The sequence below is a fragment of the Manis pentadactyla genome, chromosome 4 (assembly GCF_030020395.1).
Source record: "Manis pentadactyla isolate mManPen7 chromosome 4, mManPen7.hap1, whole genome shotgun sequence".
In the NCBI taxonomy this organism is placed as follows: Eukaryota; Metazoa; Chordata; class Mammalia; order Pholidota; family Manidae; genus Manis; species Manis pentadactyla.
In genome coordinates this window covers 131,458,928-131,478,457 of record NC_080022.1, presented here as the reverse complement: position 1 = coordinate 131,478,457, position 19,530 = coordinate 131,458,928, and the positions used below count along the sequence as shown (strand labels likewise).

General features: G+C 48.1%; 1 protein-coding gene across 12 annotated transcripts in view; it reads right to left on the bottom strand.

Moving 5' to 3' along the window:
• The window catches only part of GAS7 (growth arrest specific 7), a 224,138-nt gene that overhangs the window by 55,515 nt on the left and 149,093 nt on the right, over positions 1-19,530 (bottom strand). For 9 of the 12 annotated variants that reach the window (XM_036927721.2, XM_036927724.2, XM_057500866.1 and 6 more), the window contains one exon: positions 5,056-5,136. The exons of the other annotated variants lie outside the window; for them this stretch is intronic. In XM_036927721.2, the coding sequence (XP_036783616.1) occupies positions 5,056-5,136 (81 nt within the window). The remainder of the gene's footprint in view (positions 1-5,055; positions 5,137-19,530) is intronic. 12 annotated transcript variants of the gene reach the window in all.

Here is a 19,530-nt window from a genome sequence, read left to right as displayed (position 1 = left end):
TGAGGTCACTGGTGAGGTCCAGCTGAGGGCCATGAAGGCCGCTCTGGGCCTGATGATGTGCTAACTCCACAGTGAGCAAGGGGCCTGCTTTGCTCCCACATGGGAGAGGACAGCTGTTTGGGGCTTCCTGATCCTGAGAAGGTGTGGGTGAGGGAGAGGGTGAGGCCTTGTGGTCTGGAGCCTCTTTCCCAGGGGCCTCTGCTTGGGGAAGCACAGCTGTGTGTTAGCGTACGCTCCTGGTGGCTCCACAGGTTCCAAGGCAGGCCCTCCCTGGCCTGCAATGGAAGATACTCACTTCCTTCTGACCTGGCTTCCCTGGGGCTGCTGGAGGCTGGTGGCTTAACTAAAGAAATCCCTCAGCAGGCTCAAGCCGCCAGGCTGGGAAAAGCCAGAATCAGAACCCAGGCTTCCTGACAGCTCCCACTCCCAAACAGAGAAACTCAATAAATTTCCTTCTCCATCTGTAGAAGAACACAAATGCAGGCTCAATGCACACCCCAGGCCCAGAGCTCAGAAAGGAAGTCCCTCCCCACACCTGCCTGGTCGGATAAGGGTGCTGCTGGCCGTGGGTGACCATTTCAATTCCAACAAATTACATCAAAATAAAACCTCAGTGCAGTGTGGGTCTTATCTGCCCATGACCACACTATGCGCATCTCCTAAGTTTTATTTGAAGGACACAGTTTATATTTTAGACATTCAGGGGGAGATACCGAGGACCAGGATACCAGGACTGGATCCTAGAACAGCAAAAGGGTATGAGTGGGAAAACCTGGAGAAATATGAATAAAATTCAGTTAATAATAGTGTACGGTGCCAATTTCTTAGTTTTGACAAACATACCACAGTTATGTAAGACGTGAACAATACAGGACCCCGAGTAAAGGGTTTATAAGAACTCTGTCTTTACAATTTTGTTTGGAGACCTAAAATTATTCTAAAATTTAAAAGATGTTAAGTTAAAAACTCTATCCCTTAGGCACCCAAGGTACATTTCACGTGTCCATTGGCCACCTGTGGCCGGCGGCTGCTGTACTGGGCAGGGTAGGTATAGAACATTCCCGGTGCTGCAGAACTGCTCTGTTCTGCTGTTCATTCTCCCCAGTGACTCAGCCACACAATTCCCAGAACCTTATTTTTCACTCATATTTTCTTTCCCTCTCACTGTTATCATTTCTCTCTCTAAATCATTACTTCCACACTGCATACTAAACCAGCCCAAAGCCAATCTTTAATATTTGCAGCCATTACTGAATAGAGCATTAGGTATTGTTTGAGTTTAAATGTTACTTACATGGACCTCACCCAGAACAGCAGGCCTTAAGTGCCTCTAATAAAGCTACCACACGAATACAGCCTCCACAACACAGCAAGGGCTGACCCTGAGCAGCATGCGACATTTGAAGAGCAGCATCCGATTGTAGGGGGCACGGGGCATGTCTCTGGGCCTCTCTCCCCAATGGGGAGCCTGGCTGGCTGTGCTTCCAGCATCCGACAGGGCTGCGCTAAGAAGGGAGAGCCAGCCTTACCCATCCAGAGGTGGCCCCTCAAAGCTCACAGAGCTACGACTCAAAGAACAAGAGAGTCCCATGGCCTTCCTTAGCCCTTTGATCATGAGGGTGGCTGCCGAAGCTCGGCTTGGCTGGATTAATGCCTGGTTCCCACTGACATTCTTCCTGACCTGTTTTTCCACGTTCCTCCTCAGAAGGGACCATACGGAATGTCCGTGGTCAACCAACGAGGTTGAGTTTTCTGCACTGCTCTCTCCCCCCACCCCCCTTGATGGTAATTAACCCCAACCCACCCCCATCACCGCTAACCAAGTGCAGTCTGGGCAGAGCCGAGTGTGTCTGGCTGTTTCACGGAGGCAGCTTCTCCTAAAGTCAAGGCACCTCTCCTCCACTGCATTTCTTTCTTACGCCCACCCCAACTGTCATGCTCCGAATGAAATTCCACCACCTCCCTCTGGTCTGGGGAGCCCAGCAGGCTCCATCCCTGCTGATTCCCCTCCTTCCTGGACTACCACTCTCCCTCTTGTCCTCAACCCCCCACACTGGCCTGCTTTGTGTTCTCAAACATGCCCAGCCCACTTCTGCCCCAGGGCCTTTGCGCTAGCTGTTCCCTGGCCTACAACACTTTCTCCACACACCCCCCACCCCACACGTCTTCTCACTATCACTAAGGCTTGACTGTCACTTCCTCGCTGATACCATCCCCGACCCCCCAGTCAGTCTGTCCCCGGCCTTACTTTAATTCCTTGTATTAGAACATACAGGGAGAATCTGATATTATTTTGCTTGTTGGCTTGTTTGTCCAACTCCCACACTACAAAGCAGGTTCCTGAAGGCAGGGAGCACACAGGTCTGGCTTGTTTGTGGCTATATCCCCAATACTGAGAACAGCATCTGGCACATTCTTTGAATGAAAGGTTTGAAATTCCAATGCTGTTGCTTTCACAGAAGCCTATGCAAAACAAAAGGGGCTGCGATGTAGGGCCCTGCGTGGCCTCCAGGAGGGGAGCCAGCAACCCCAGGAGTGTGAGGATGGGGACCGCCAAGGTCCAAAGCAACCTCATGTTCTCAGCAAGCCTCTTTCCCCACAATGAAATGCAACCTCCTGAAAGCTGCTTGTAAAACAGAGGAAGAGAATGGTTGAGGGGTCAAGGGGGGGACTTAGTGTTTCCCAACAGAGAGAAAAACCCACCTAGCTACTGTTTTACCCTTAAGATATGAGGTTTAGTTCAAAAATGAGAAGATGGGAACAGTATCACGGATCCTGCAATTGCCTTACTGCTGGGTTCCCCTCCCTTCCAGCCCAGACAGAGGATGGAGAGCTGGCGTGTGTTCAGGCCCCAGGAGAGCGAGCATCATAAACCAGGGAGGGCTGGAAGGACCTTAGTCATGGTCTCTCTCCAGGCCTTCAATCTGTAAAATGGACAAAGTGAGGCCTGGCAAAAGAAGTGATGCGCCTGAGGCCCCAGTGAGACAGGTGTCATTTCACAAGCCCAAGATGTCACTGATGGTTACAGGAAACCCTAGTTTAAGCACTACTAAGAGCGAAAAAAAGCTGCTTCCAATTAAACTAGGCTGCACCACTGATTGTGCAAGATATTAAAGATATTCTCCAAGAAATTAATTCCTTTTAATATCTTGCTTGGAAGATTTACTATTTACTCCTCACTTCCTAGGGTCATGTGAGTGCTGCATTCTCAGTCCCAGTCCCCAGAATGGGCTGGTCCCCTTCCTACCTGTCGTGTGACAATAGGCAGCTCCAGGCACTTGGCTTTGATGTTGCTGTGTTTTTAGAGGAATGTCAGTGTGAATAATGTGAGTGTGGCCCTCCCTCCAGTCTGGCTCTGGGCCGGCCAGACACTAGAAAGGAAACCCAGCTGGCTTTTCTGGCCAGCATGGTCCACGGGGCAGGACATGACCGCAGCACAGGCCTGGGCGGCTCTGGGCGTGTGAACTGCCTCGGCCTGCTCGGCTGCGGGGGCCGGGCCATTTCCCTCCCCAGCGGTGGGGGTGGGGGTGGTTGGCGGGGAGGTGCGTTCCTTTTTAATTCTTTTTTTAATTTAAGTGAAAGAAAAACAAAAACAAATATAAATAATATATATATATTTAAACCATTTAAAAAGCCTAGACCTTTCAGCAGGAAACACCTATCTCTCACCTCTCCCATGCCTCATCTGATTCAGAGATCAATTTTCCCACTGTTTTGCTTTTGAGTTCTGCTCTGGCAGTCTTCTATCCCTAAATAAATGTACTTTGATGGTGCTTTGATTTCTTACTGTATCAGTGGTAGAGAACAGCTGAAGGCTGCCCGCTGTGAAAGGCAGAGGTCTGGTCTGCGTCCGCCCTGCTGCCCCCATCCAAGGGCTAAGCGTCTTATATTTATTTCCTTATTTACTTCTTGGTGAGCTCTTCCTTCAGTCACCTGTGACGTGCCAGGTGACCTACTGACACGTCTGATGACTGTGTGTGTTCCATGAAGGTTACAGAGGCCCCCCCACTGCCCCACATGCTGAGGATGAAGCTGCGGCTCCTACTGCGCCCCCTCCCACGTGCCCCTCTCCTCTGTCCAGCTGCAGCCCGCTACCACATTCCCAAAGCTAGTAACAGATTCCCAGCTGCAACCACTACCAGGACTTCCGGGCTTTGCCTCCAGACTGATGCCTAAAGTCAAAAATCAACAAATGGGGTTTACAGGCCACATGATTCAACATGGAAGCCAGGCTCTGTTTGGGGACTGAGGATTGCACAAAAGCGAACGTGAGGCAAAGTCCCCACCCTCGGGGAGCTCACAGTCTAGTGTGGGAGAGCGACAGCCAACAGGAAAGAGTGCTCTGAGGGCAGGGAAACGGCACGCTGCTGGGACTCAGGATGAGGGCTGAGGCTCCTAAACAGAGTGGTCAGGGAAGGCTGCTTGGAGGAGGAGACGTTTACAATAAGGCCTCAACCACACAAAGTCAGAAGCTTGTGCTCCCTGCTAATGTGCTCTGAGACCTGCCTTCTGGGATCTCAGAACTAGATGGCAACTAAGAGTAACAAATCTCCGACCTTCGCTTGATCACCTTTGCAGATGGAGAACTCATACCCTCATAGGGAATCCCACTTCCTTTCCAGGCCATTCCCTGTGAAACCTGCCCTGTAAAAATCTGCCTCCTGTGACTTCTACTCCTTGACGCCTTCCGGAGCCGTGTGGAGAAGGCATGCCCCGATTGTGGGGCCCCACACGGGCAGATAGGCACCGCTCTGATGCCTCACCTCACCGGCCATCTCCTTTCTCCTGACAGAAGAGAGGAGAACCAAGGAGTCCACAAAAGCGAAGGAGAGGTGAAGTCCCTACCCTCAGGGAGTCTCCGGTGGCTGCCAACCCTGCCATGGAGATGTTGTCCTGGGGGCCAACAAGCCTGTAGGACCTCTTGCTCTCTAGACCCCTCCCCGGGTTTGGCCTGTAAGATCCCAGCCACGTTTCAGAATCCAGAGTCTTGGCCTTTCTGATGAAGGTGGGCATGTGGCCCCTCCCAGCTGCCCCAAAGCAGTGAGCGGACAGTACCTGTTGGAGGCAGAGAGCTCCTGTGAGGGCGGGGGCTGGCTGGTATCCCAGGAGAACTGCTGGGGCGCTCCCAGGTGGTCTCTGGTCAGACAAAGAGAAAAACACAATTGCTTTAAGACTTTCATAGGGCAGAACCTCAGATGGTGACAGAGTAGAACAAGAATGGTCAAAGCTGGAACAAATAGAGACTTGGCGTAACCCTGGGAAGCAGGAGCTTGCTTTGTGCTCCCAAGCCCACCTACCTGCCCACCTCCCGTGACAACAGAGCTTCATCTTGCTGGGAGACCTTCTCCATGCAGCTGCGACCCGACAGAGGTGGTCTTCCAGCTGGGATCTCTAAAACATGCGCAACTCCCCTCTCTTATCCCCTGCAGCTGCCAACTCACCTCCACTTCTGTCTTGAGCCCTGGAACCCAGCAACCAATGGGGCATTCCTCCCTGAACACCCACTGTCACCTGAAACCCCAAAGCACATGGAAGGAGTCCTGGCCCCAGGGTCCATACAGAGACCTCTGTCAAATGGGGGTGATTTCCAAATTCCTTCCTGGTTCTACAGTTGCACACCCTGCTGGCATTATAACTGCTGCATCTGACCGGCCACTTCTTCCTCTGATGCCCAGCTACATGGCCCAGCCAGAAATAAAGCTAACATTGCAGTTATATTATCGTCCCCTGAATACCACTTAATCTATTTCACCACTATGAGCATAAACTTCTCATAAAATTATCTAGTGAAAAAAAATAATGCTTTCTCACAATATATAATTTGATAATGTAGAAAAACACAAAGAATTCAAAAGAATCACCCGTAATGTCACAATTCAGAGGCCATCACTGTCAACATTCTGTCTATGTGGATTTTCTTTCAATGCCTACAGACATACATCTTTAAAACAAAGCTGTATGTTCTTTTCATGTACTGGCTTTTTGGAGTATCTTTCCAAAAACCATTAAAGGGGCTGGACACACAGTGGTTAGCATCTGTAACCGAGGCGATTCTAGAGGCAGACCACCTGCATCTGATCCCAGCTCTGCCTCTTACCACAGACTAAGCCTGGCCAAGCTAGTTCTCCTCTTGGTGCCCGGGATTCCTCCTCTGTAAAGTGAGCTCAATAATGATATCCACCAAGGCAGTGCCTGTATATGGGCATTTGGCACAGATTAAGCTTTTAGCATAAAATTATCTTTTACGTTAGTCCAAAATATGGATATATTATTTAATTAAGGATTCTGTTCTTGAAAATCGAATAGTCTCAAATATCAGAACAACAAGCACAAACTTTCAATAGCTCCTCCTAAGTAGGATTCAGAAGAACTGGGGTTTTCCCCCTTAGTTCTGTATCTAATCTGCTGGGCAAACTGGGCAAGTCACACTACCTCTCTGGTCCTCCAGTACGTTACCTAAAATGAAGGGGCTGGGCTAACTGGTCTAGGAATTTGGCAATAAGATGGTCTCTTTGCATCTGAAGGGAGGGAAAAAAAAAACAGAGCAGGAGGGCACATGAGGGAAGCAGTAGGGAGGACGTGACCAGAGGACAGCAGTGAGGTCATTCGTTGGAAGTGACTAGAAAAGCAGGCTTGGTGGCTCCCGAGGGAGGAGGCACATGCAGGCTGGCACTGAGTGTGGCCCCAGGGTCCATACAGAGACCTCTGTCAAATAGGGGTGACAGCAAGGCACCCCTGTCTGTCCGTCCAGACTGACTTCCCACTGACTTCACTCCAGCCTAGTCACCTCCACTTGTTGGTCTCGGAATGTGCCTTTGCTGAAGTTGTTCCCTCGCCCACCAGCTCCTGCCCCACCACCACCTCCAGAGGTCAGAATCTTGTGCATTCATCAGATCTCAATTACAATGCTTCTTCCATCATGCAGACCGCTTTTCTCCCCTGATGTCAAACCCCCACATTCTCTAGAATGCATGCTGTAGTCATCTCCCAGATGCCCCCAGCTGCAGAGGCTCACAGCTGAGTCCCTCTTGGGGCACTGCCCTCAGCCAGCGGGAGCTGCCTTGCCCAAGGTAAAGTCTGGGCAAGGGGCATGGGGACATCCAGGGGCTGGTCAGTGTGGCAGGTACCAAGGCCCATCCATCCCCTTGCCTCAAGTCAAATAATTCCAAAGAGCCATTCAGCTCAGAGGCGCCCACGGGCTGGCCAAAGCTGTTCTTGTGACTGCACAGCCAGGCTGCTTCTGGCCCCTGCCTGGGGGCTGCTTCCAGGAGTGCACTCCCTGCAGAACCTCCCGCACACAGATATGTCTCAGATCTGTCTGAGAACCTGACCTATGAGCCCCATGAGCCCCCTGCCTCCCACCCTCAACACACAGTCTTACATTCACACTCTATCTAGCTCCCACCCAGGGAATCAGTCCCACCTCTTAGCGTAGATCTCAACCTTGACATCCACCTTAACTGCTTGAGGGTCAAGTCTGTGGCTGGCTCCCCTTTCAAACACAACACTTAGCTTGCTGGATGCCTGGACAGTTGGGCAAATGGAAGGATGGACACTGTGATGGCACATGGTAGCTTCCCATTTGAGGTGCCCTTCCCCTCTAGGGGGACAAGCAGATAGGCCCCGTCTCCTAAAGGCAGGAAAGGTCCCCAATGAACTACCAACTTTGTCCTGATGCCAAAGACTTATTTCAAAGATGACCCAGTGGCTCTTTCAACCGCCTTGGAGCTTGTGGAAGTCTGCTGGGCACTGGATGGCAAGCAGGTCTGGAAGGCCATTGTGGCTGGCTAAGGGGGGTGGGGGAGGTCCTGGAACCAGGGGGAGCACACAGCTCTTCTTAAAACTGCAGGTAGTTATGCCCCAGATGAAGCTGAATTCTATTTGGGCAAGAGGTTTGCTTATGTGTACAAAGCAAAGAACAACACGGGACTCCTGGCGGCAAATGGAATGAACCATAGGAATGTGGGAGAGGTAACTCGTGCCATGGAAACAGAGGCAAGGTTTGTGCCAGATTCCGAAGCTACCTTCCTACTACGGCCATTGAATCTGAGTGATGCGGTACCCCATGCAGATTTAAACTTACTGAACAGTAAATAAATGTGTGAATTTGTCCTCTTCAGAGGGAGGGAGGGAGGAAACCCGACGTCAGGACTCTGCCATTTTATCTCGTGGGATAGCAGAGGGTCCCAGTTGATGTGCTAACTCACCCATTCATCCAGCCTGGGTGCTACCTGCCTCCTGCATGAGACCACCAAGCATTAGGGAGAGAAGCAGAGATGAACTGAAATGCTCACTATTTAGCTGAGAAGCTCCTGCTCCTGGTTCCCACCCCCCAGGCTTGAGTGTTCCAGTAAAGGGGACCATAAGCAGCAGAGTCCCTGGGAACGTGATGGGAATGTGCCATAAGCAAAGAGCAGCGTGCAGCTGCCCCTGTGGGTCCCACTCGCCTCCTCACTGGGAATCCTAACTACAGGGTGGAGGGGCCACATCCTCCAGCAAGTGGCATCAGGCAGCTCCAGGGTCTGCAGAGCAGGCAGGCTCTGAAATCAGTGGACATGCAGGCCTTGGTCAGAACCCCACTCTCCACGCTGGGTCCCGATGGAAGGCCATTTCCCCTGCACTCACTGGTCTGGGTCACTTTAGCCCCCAGACACTGGAGTCCCTTCTCCCCATAAGAACTGTTATCTCTCTACCCAAACTCTACCTGGGCTCCACCAGGGCCAATGCAACTGCCCAAAGGATTCAGCCCAGCCCACCTCATCTTCACCAGCTCTGACCAACCCAACACAAAGCCACTGCAAGCCTGGTGCAGGAATGGGTCAGACCAGACTGGACAGACATCTGGAGAGAGCCACCAGGACTCTGGCTGAGTGGCCTCACCAGCAGCAGGAAAAATCACACCAGATGACCACACTACCCACAGGGAAGGCATCATTTCCAGGTCTTTTCCAATAAAAAGACTTCCTGACCTACTTACAACATACAGGGCTCCTTGACCAAGCCAAAGAAAAACTGAAGTAGCAATCTGGGGCCCAAGTTACCCTGGATTGAGGCTCTTTTGCATTCTCTGGAGTTCCAGAGCTGCTGCCATGCAGGCTCCAAAGGCTGTAGGGGCACGGCATGGTCAGAGGGGAAGAACTGAGATGTGTTCTCGGAGAACCTCTGCTCATCCAACTCAGTTCATGAGAAACACATTTTTCCTAATGGCAACTCTAACTTGATTTGGACCTCTGCCACTGAAACCAGAGGCGCCAGACACACACAAATCAATTGATCCTGGATCAGACCAGCCCAAGGGAAGGTTGCTATTCTAGCCATCAATACTACAAGCCAGAAATTCTCATTTCCCCAACAGTGGGTAACAGTGGTTACCCACTTTTAAAGAGAGAGTAGTTAAAAGGTGGAAAGCAATGTACATCTGAGTTTCAAAGCACAGAGGGCTCCTCCTTAAAATAGTAATAATAGTCTTGGGGGCGGAAGATGGCGGCGTGAGTAGAGCAGCGGAAATCTCCTCCCAAAACAACATATATCTATGAAAATATAACAAAGACAACCCTTCCTAGAATAAAGACCAGAGGACACAGGACAATATCCAGACCACATCCACACCTGAGAGAACCCAGCGCCTCGCGAAGGGGGTAAGATACAAGCCCCGGCCCCGCGGGAGCCGAGCGCCCCTCCCCCCAGCTCCCAACGGGAGAAGAGCAGGCAGAGCGGGAGGGAGACGGAGCCCAGGGCTGCCGAACACCCAGCCCCAGCCATCCGGGCCAGAGTGCAGGGCCCTCGATACTGGGAAAACAGGGCAGCAAGAACAGTGAGCAGGCACTGGAGGCTGGGCGACAGAGGACATAAGAAAAGCGCGCGACCATTTTTTTTTTTTGCTTTTTTGCTGCTTTGTTTTGGCGAGCGCTTTTTGGAAGTCTTAAAGGGACAGGGACCCCAATATTAGGGAAACAGGGCAGAAAGACCGGTGAGCAGAGGCCTGAGGCTGGCACCGGAGAATAAAGAAAAACGAACGACCACCTTTTTTTTTTTTAATTAAAAAATTTTTTTTTCTGGTTTTTTTTTGTGGTCGTTGTTTTGTTTTGGCGGGTGCGTTTTGGAAGTCTTAAAGGGGCAGGGCGGGCCACTTAATCCAGAGGTAGGGAATCCGGGATCTCTGGGCACCCTAACCCCTGGGCTGCAGGGAGCAGGGAGGCCCCTTACGGAGATAAATAGCCTCCCAGCAGCTCCTGCTCCAACGCGACTCCACCATTTTGGAGTAGCTGCCCGAGCCAGGCCACGCCCACAGCAACAGCGGAGATAAACTCCATAGCAGCCGGGCAGGAAGCAGAAGCCCTGTCTGCGCGCAGCTGCGCAGCACAAGCCACTAGAGGCCGCTGTTCTCCCAGGACAGGAGGGCCACAAACCAACAAGAAAGGAAGTCCTTCCAGCCGTCACTCGTCCCAGTTCTGCAGACTATTCCTATCACCATGAAAAGGCAAAGCTACAGGCAGACAAAGATCACAGAGACAACACCAGAGAAGGAGACAGACCTAACCAGTCTTCCTGACAAAGAATTCAAAATAAGAATCATAAACATGCTGACAGAGATGCAGAGAAATACGCAAGAAAAATGGGATGAAGTCCGGAAAGAGATCACAGATGCCAGAAAAGAGATCGCAGAAATGAAACAAACTCTGGAAGGGTTTATAAGCAGAATGGATAGAATGCAAGAGGCCATTGATGGAATTGAAATCAGAGAACAGGAACGCATGGAAGCTGACATAGAGAGAGACAAAAGGATCTCCAGGAATGAAACAATATTAAGAGAACTGTGTGACCAATCTAAAAGGAGCAATATCCGTATTATAGGGGTCCCAGAAGAAGAAGAGAGAGGCAAAGAGATGGAAAGTATCTTAGAAGAAATAATTGCTGAAAACTTCCCCACACTGGGGGAGGAAGTAATCAAACAGACCACGGAAATACACAGAACCCCCAACAGAAAGGATCCAAGAAGGGCAACACCAAGACACATAATAATTAAAATGGCAAAGATCAAGGACAAGGAAAGAGTGTTAAAGGCAGCTAGAGAGAAAAAGGTCACCTATAAAGGGAAACCCATCAGGCTAACGTCAGATTTCTCAACAGAAACCCTACAGGCCAGAAGAGAATGGCATGATATATTTAATACAATGAAACAGAAGGGCCTTGAACCAAGGATACTGTATCCAGCACGACTATCATTCAAATATGACGGTGGGATTAAACAATTCCCAGACAAACAAAAGCTGAGGGAATTTGCTTTCCACAAACCACCTCTACAGAACATCTTACAGGGACTGCTCTAGATGGGAGCACTCCTAGAAAGAGCACAGCACAAAACACCCAACATATGAAGAATCGAGGAGGAGGAACAAGAAGGGAGAGAAGAAAAGAATCTCCAGACAGTGTATATAACAGCTCAATAAGCGAGCTAAGTTAGGCAGTAAGATACTAAAGAGGCTAACCTTGAACCTTTGGTAACCACGAATTTAAAGCCTGCAATGGCAATAAGTACATATCTTTCAATAGTCACCCTAAATGTTAATGGGTTGAATGCACCAATCAAAAGACACAGAGTAACAGAATGGATAAAAAAGCAAGACCCATCTATATGCTGCTTACAAGAAACTCACCTCAAACCCAAAGACATGTACAGACTAAAAGTCAAGGGATGGAAAAACATATTTCAAGCAAACAACAGTGAGAAGAAAGCAGGGGTTGCAGTACTAATATCAGACAAAATAGACTTCAAAACAAAGAAAGTAACAAGAGATAAAGAAGGACACTACATAATGATAAAGGGCTCAGTCAAACAAGAGGATATAACCATTCTAAATATATATGCACCCAACACAGGAGCACCAGCATATGTGAAACAAATACTAACAGAACTAAAGGGGGATATAGACTGCAATGCATTCATTCTAGGAGACTTCAACACACCACTCACCCCAAAGGATAGATCCACTGGGCAGAAAATAAGTAAGGACACGGAAGCACTGAACAACACAGTAGAGCAGATGGACCTAATAGACATCTATAGAACTCTACATCCAAAAGCAGCGGGATATACATTCTTCTCAAGTGCACATGGAACATTCTCCAGAATAGACCACATACTAGGCCACAAAAAGAGCCTCAGAAAATTCCAAAAGATTGAAATCCTACCAACCAACTTTTCAGACCACAAAGGCATAAAACTAGAAATAAACTGTACAAAGAAAGCAAAGAGGCTCACAAACACATGGAGGCTTAACAACACGCTCCTAAATAATCAATGGATCAATGACCAAATCAAAATGGAGATCCAGCAATATATGGAAACAAATGACAACAACAACACTAAGCCCCAACTTCTGTGGGACACAGCAAAAGCAGTCTTAAGAGGAAAGTATATAGCAATCCAAGCATATTTAAAAAAGGAAGAGCAATCCCAAATGAATGGTCTAATGTCACAATTATCGAAATTGGAAAAAGAAGAACAGATGAGGCCTAAGGTCAGCAGAAGGAGGGACATAATAAAGATCAGAGAAGAAATAAATAAAATTGAGAAGAATAAAACAATAGCAAAAATAAATGAAACCAAGAGCTGGTTCTTTGAGAAAATAAACAAAATAGATAAGCCTCTAGCCAGACTTATTAAGAAGAAAAGAGAGTCAACACAAATCAACAGTATCAGAAACGAGAAAGGAAAAATCACGACGGACCCCACGGAAATGCAAAGAATTATTGGAGAATACTATGAAAACCTATATGCTAACAAGCTGGGAAACCTAGGAGAAATGGACAACTTCCTAGAAAAATATAACCTTCCAAGATTGACCCAGGAAGAAACAGAAAATTTAAACAGACCAATTACCAGCAACGAAATTGAAGAGGTAATCAAAAAACTACCAAAGAACAAAACCCCCGGGCCAGATGGATTTACCTCGGAATTTTATCAGACATACAGGGAAGACATAATACCCATTCTCCTTAAAGTTTTCCAAAAAATAGAGGAGGAGGGGATACTCCCAAACTCATTCTATGAAGCTAACATCACCCTAATACCAAAACCAGGCAAAGACCCCACCAAAAAAGAAAACTACAGACCAATATCCCTGATGAACGTAGATGCAAAAATACTCAACAAAATATTAGCAAACCGAATTGAAAAATACATCAAAAGGATCATACACCATGACCAAGTGGGATTCATCCCAGGGATGCAAGGATGGTACAACATTCGAAAGTCCATCAACATCATCCACCACATCAACAAAAAGAAAGACAAAAACCACATGATCATCTCCATAGATGCTGAAAAAGCATTTGACAAAGTTCAACATCCATTCATGTTAAAAACTCTCAGCAAAATGGGAATAGAGGGCAAGTACCTCAACATAATAAAGGCCATCTATGATAAACCCACAGCCAACATTATATTGAACAGCGAGAAGCTGAAAGCATTTCCTCTGAGATCGGGAACTAGACAGGGATGCCCACTCTCTCCACTGTTATTTAACATAGTACTGGAGGTCCTAGCCACGGCAATCAGACAAAATAAAGAAATACAAGGAATCCAGATTGGTAAAGAAGAAGTTAAACTGTCACTATTTGCAGATGACATGATACTGTACATAAAAAACCCTAAAGACTCCACCCCAAAACTACTAGAACTGATATCGGAATACAGCAAAGTTGCAGGATACAAAATCAACACACAGAAATCTGTGGCTTTCCTATATACTAACAATGAACCAACAGAGAGAGAAATCAGGAAAACAACTCCATTCACAATTGCATCAAAAAAAAAAATAGTAATAATAAAAATAATAAGTGAGGCAGGAGTTACTAACTTCAAACAGCCACTTTTGAACTAATTTCCCCTTGTTAATACTACACAGTGCTTGCATTAGAGGTACTGGCTCCCAGTGGAAAGCCACTGCTATTAGGAACCCCTAGATCTAGGCCATTTGTTGCAATGATTTGCCTTGGGCAACCTGTAAGCCTGGGTCTGGGAAGTCTCATCCACCTGCTCCCACTTTTCCGCCCTGCCCGGCCCACAAGTGGGCTCCGGCTCCACTGGTCCGTTCCATGGCTGTGTGGTGGCTCTCTGCTGCCCCCAGTGGCTCTCCATTGAAATAACCACCGGTACTAGCCCAAAGAGAATTGGGCTTTTGGGTCTGGCTGGGCTCTGAGAATTCCTGCAATCCCCTCCTCTTTCCCTCTCTTATATTCTTCCTTCTGTGCTTCTTACTCCATCTCTTTCTCCCACTTCCAGTCTCTTCCTTTCCCTTGTTGGGTGGAGGTCACATCTCACCAGGAGGGTCTGCTGGGCTGTGCCCTGGTTTTCCTAGATAGCCGGCAGCCCCAGTCACTCCTGCCCTGGAAGCTGGTTTCCCACTGGGCTGCCCTGCTCTCCTTGGCCATGTCCTCCAGCAGGAGAATCCCAGGAGCCCCAGGAGCCTGGTCTAGGCACCAGCCAGCCAGTACAGATCTGCACTTGGGCCAGCCTCTCAAAATCCCAGCTGCAGCAAACCACGGAAGCCAGGTTAGCACTTGAGGTCCTGCTCCCTTGGGAAACTCATCAGGAGAGTCTGTGTTCCCCTCCTGTGCACCCCTCCTATCCCCTCCTGTGTTTCCTCGGTCCCTGGCTTTGTAATCACCTTCCAGTTAGGAGTCTCTGTGAGGCCAGTGTTTGCACTGCCTGCCTGGAAGACGAGGGCTAATGATAACTGGAGGAATTTTGTGGGGGGTGGGGTCTGCCTAGAACTTTCCAAGCCTGGCCTTCAATCCCTTCAGAGAATCAGCCTCCTTATAGAGTACAGATATTTGGGCAAGCACCTCAGGAATTCCTGAACTTGGGTTCAGGAGTACTAAGGGCTGACTGCAATGTAGGGAAGACTGTCTTGTCATTGAGCCCACAGGTGTTGGCAGCCAACTGCCAGCTCACAGATAATTATGACCCCCATCTTACGATTGAGAAAACTCTAAGTAGGTGCTGAGAAGCAAACTATCAAAACCAAAAACCTGGATCCTGAGGAGCCAGAACCTAAGCACAGGTATTTGGCAAAGCCCCAGTCTTGTTTCCCAAATTTGGTTACTCACAGGATCATCGGGTCCATTTGTTAAAGATACAGATTCCCAGACCTCACAACTAATTCTGATTTAGGTTTAGTGGAAACAGAAGTCAGCATTTTAACAAGCCGCCTCACTGATTAATCAGATATGGGAAACTGCTGGAGTCCATAGTAAAACATCACTGGAACCAGCCACAGACAGGAGGTTCCAGAGACAAAAGCCCCAGGAGATGAGTGAGAATCAGGCAAGGTGTGAAGCCAGATGTGTGGCAGCAACATAAGGTAGTTTAAGGAAGCCCCACAATGTCCATCATTTTCAACCTAATCTTCTAAAAGCATCAGGATCACAGCCTATGTCCCCAGAGAGCCACTGGTTTGACATGAGGCTTTGTTATCTATTTTAGTTCCTGGGGAGATTATGTATTAGATTGTCACAAACCGATGGGTTTAGTCCTTAGAGTTTTTCCTACAACAGGAGACAATGAAGAGGAGAGGAAAAAGCAGCGTAGTGAAGGAAGCTGAGTGAAAAGTCACTGGGAGATTCTAGTGAGTGAGGGCTTCCAGCAGAGCCTGGCCTACTTCACGAAGGCTTATCTGAGTCCGAATCCCTGAGGGCAAAGTCCTGAGTTGGGACAGCAAGGTGAATTCTAAGCAATCCTATTCCCAGGTGCTTGGCACGGACAGAGCCAACCAGGAGGCTGGAGGCAGATGCAGGCCAGCAGGTTTCTCCTGCCCGGTTAGGACATGGGAAGGGTCCAGGTGGCCTCACGCTCCTCTGTGCTCCTTATCAACTTCATTCAGACTTGAGCACTACCAGTGAACAGGTACCCAGCCTGGGAAGGGATCTGGTCACTCACAGCTCCATCCCTGACTTCAGGAGATGCTGAGAGACAGCCACAGAACACGAGTGACCTCTTGCTGCGTTGGCTGTAAATCCTGCTTCCAAATCCATCACTCCCACCAGAGGACCTCTGAGGCCAGGGATTGTGTCTTCCAGGCACAGAGGACAGTAGACTCAATGAATGAACAAAGACTTGGCTCGAAGTAACTGTTAGAACTAAGTTAGGTTACATGACCGATGGTTGGTTTTAAAAGTGTGTGAAGTGTGTGTGTGTGTGTGTGTGTGTATGAAATAGAAAAAGACAGATAAGCCAGATGGACGAAAATACAAAGAGGGGCCAGGGAGAGCACACAGGCCAGCGTTTCCTTTCCCACAGCATGAATTACAATTTAGGCAAGCAGCCCAATCTAGAAAGGGCAGAGAACATATACAGGTGTTCATAGAAAAATAATTACTAATGACCAATAAAGAAGAAAAGATGCACATTCTCACTCAAAACTGGAGAAATACAGACTAAGACAACAAGACAGTAGTTTCTCACTCACTGGATGTCCACCATCTTTCAAGATTGATAATCCGTTATTAACAAGAATCTGGAAAAGCAGGTTGGGAGTGTCTCTGAAAGGCAGCGTGCACACACACTTTGACTTAACAACACTTCTAGGTGCTCTATGATGTAAGTATAAACATATATTTCAGAGCTTTTTTTTTTTTTTTGAGGTAAAAAACTCCCAAGAAATGCCATAAATGCCCAGGGGACTGATTACACTGTGCTGACAGGCTGGCATTTATGGGGCTGATCCACGGACTGAGGTGGCTCTGGGTGTGCTGCTGTGCAGAGACCCCCACCACACACCGCTAAGTGACCCCTGTACAAATGGCTTTCAGATGCATCATTAAAGGGCATGCATTATTGTAATGTTCTAATACTATAAATAGTAAAATACAGCGTCACTTCTAATAAATGCATTCTTCAAGTACAATGTATATACACAGAAATTTGTATATGCTACAAGAATACACAAGGGCATTTGGTGCTGTTTAATTCTACAAAATGAAACCAAAATTAAGAAGACTGTATTTGTGTAGTGTACCAGCATTTGAGTGCTTTATGAAGTACATGAGAACTTCCCAGGTGAGACGGAACTGTGTGGAGCAGGAGCAGAAATAAAGACAAAGACTACTAGAAAAAGAAAACCAAAAAATGGACCCAAGCAGACTAGTTTAGTATATGATAAAGCAGTGTTTTCCAAGGCAACCATAAAAGGCTGAATCAGTCAGTCAGTTCTGTTAGAATGGGCAAAGATTTGAAAAATATTAAGGTGGATCCATTCCCCACCCATTTTCTGAAATTAAATTCCAATCTGGAATAAAAATGTTAAGGGAGTAAAAAACAGTCCATGAGAGAGCTAGAGGAATATATTAACCGCTTTTGCTGGTAAAGGCCTTTTTAAAGTGTGACATCAAAAAGGCAGAAATTGTAAAAAGTAAAGAAAATAGGCAAAACTCACTATAAAAACAGTTTAGAAAAACCCCAATTAGGATTATAAAACATCAGTGAAGAATTAGGACTATTCGCTACACATGCTCAACATCCTGCTCTAAGAGCTTGTATGACCCCCTACAGCTCTTCCTGTGCAGCCCCACACGCAGGGGCCGAGCCCACTTGGTACTGGGGCCAGCCAGCATTGTGCAGAACAGGACATGGGGTGGATGTTTTCCACCATCAGTGATCATTTTCTGCTGAACGGCTGCTAAAGAAGAAAGCCAGGTCTGCAGAGTCAAATATGTGTGAAGCAAACCCAGGGCGAGAAGTGGGCATAAGTCATCACAAGGCCCCAGAGACAGGAAAACAACTCACATCTGATTTTCCAGTCCTTAAGCCAAGGCTTCTATGAGCTGCCCCATATCCTTTGAAGAAAGTTCCTTTCTTCATAAACTAGATTGAGTGGGCTTCTATTCCTGCAACAAGATGGTCCCTTGCCCAGATAACCACCAAGCTGCATTGCCCTGTAAGTGGCCATCGCTGGCCCCACAGCCATTAGGTCCTCATCTGGAATATTCTTCTGTGACCATGTTGAGCTGTGGGTTCTTCACACGCCCCAAGGTGGACTTCCATAACCTCTCCCTGGAAAAATCACACTGATCCACTGTTCAGAAAGCTTCTCATCCCACAGAGTGGTATTTTCCACTCAGGCATCACCTTCTTGATTTGTTTTCTGAGAAACTCAGTATTTATGAACTTCCACTGCCCCGCATCACCAATCCATATTTAGAAGACTTTCCAGTGAAAGGTCTAACTTTACGCTTATAAACGAGGCTTGAAATCACTGGGAGTGTTGCTTTTCACAAGGCAGAGGAAACTGTCAGAACAAACCACGGTTATTTTGGGAAACAGGAATAAGCAATCATCTCTCTGAGGTGTGACCACCAAAGCTCTTCAGTCCTGCTGGATCCTGGAGGAAGCCCATCCAGGCCCTGCGTCACAGGGCACTGGGGCCCATGGCTGCTCGGGGCCCACGGTGAACCAACACCGCAAAACAGAGAGGAATACGGGGCAATGTCAGCTATTCTCAAATCAAGAAAGGGCATTCAGGACAAAGAAGGCCACACAAAATGGGGAAGAAACAGGTAGCACTTTAGAGCTGAATGAAATAAGATTCCTTGGGAAACCACATGAGAAGATAAAAAAAAAAATGAAAATCTCTGCAAACAGGCCTGAAAGCCTCATCATCTGTTTAGAGAAACACTAGAATGCTACAAACACAGGCAGCCTTCCAGGTGGGCTTAAAGAAGCATTTCTCTAACTTCAGAGCGCATCAGTGTTACCTGGAGGGCTGACGGAAACACAGGTCGCAGGGCCTGGGTGCTTCACTTTGAAACCACAAGCCTAAGGACAGACAAGGAGGGCAGAGTTCGCTCTGCAACAGTGCTCCTGTCTCCAGATGCTGGATGTAGGGCCATTAAAAACAAGGTTTCTTAAAGAAAGGTACAAGAGTCAAAGCAAACCACAAATTACTCCTGACTTGAAAGCACCCACTGTTTACGCACCACTTCCTCCAGACGGTGCATGCTGCTAAACATGGCAGCACATAGTCAAGTCGGCCCGAGAGCATCAGAAGAAAGTCACATCCAATGGGGCTGGTGCTCTGAGAGCAAAGAAATCTACCAGGATCGCAGATACTCAGGTGGTCACAGAATCCTCCTGAGGGGCTCATCTCGATCACTCAAGTCACCAGCTAAGAAGGCCTCGCGTTTGCACACCTGGTCACAGGAACTCACTCGTCATACAAAAGAGATGAGCCAGCTGGACGGGGGCTTGGGGTACAAAAGCACTGGGTGCTCCCTGGGCCTTTCTGTTCCGCTTCCTCAAGCTTTGCCCTGCTGTCCAATCTTTTCTGAAGTGTGTCCCGCAACAACTGACACATGTCATTTTTATGTACCAGCAGCAGAAACCAAGTCTCTATCTGGGGCAGGGGGGAGGAGGGGGGAGGATGGGGGAGAAGGGCTCTCCCTGACTCCCAGCCAGACACACACCTCCTTCTGTGGCAGAGAGCATGGGGTCTGGCATCCCTGGGAGCTCCTCACACCTTATAAACAAGA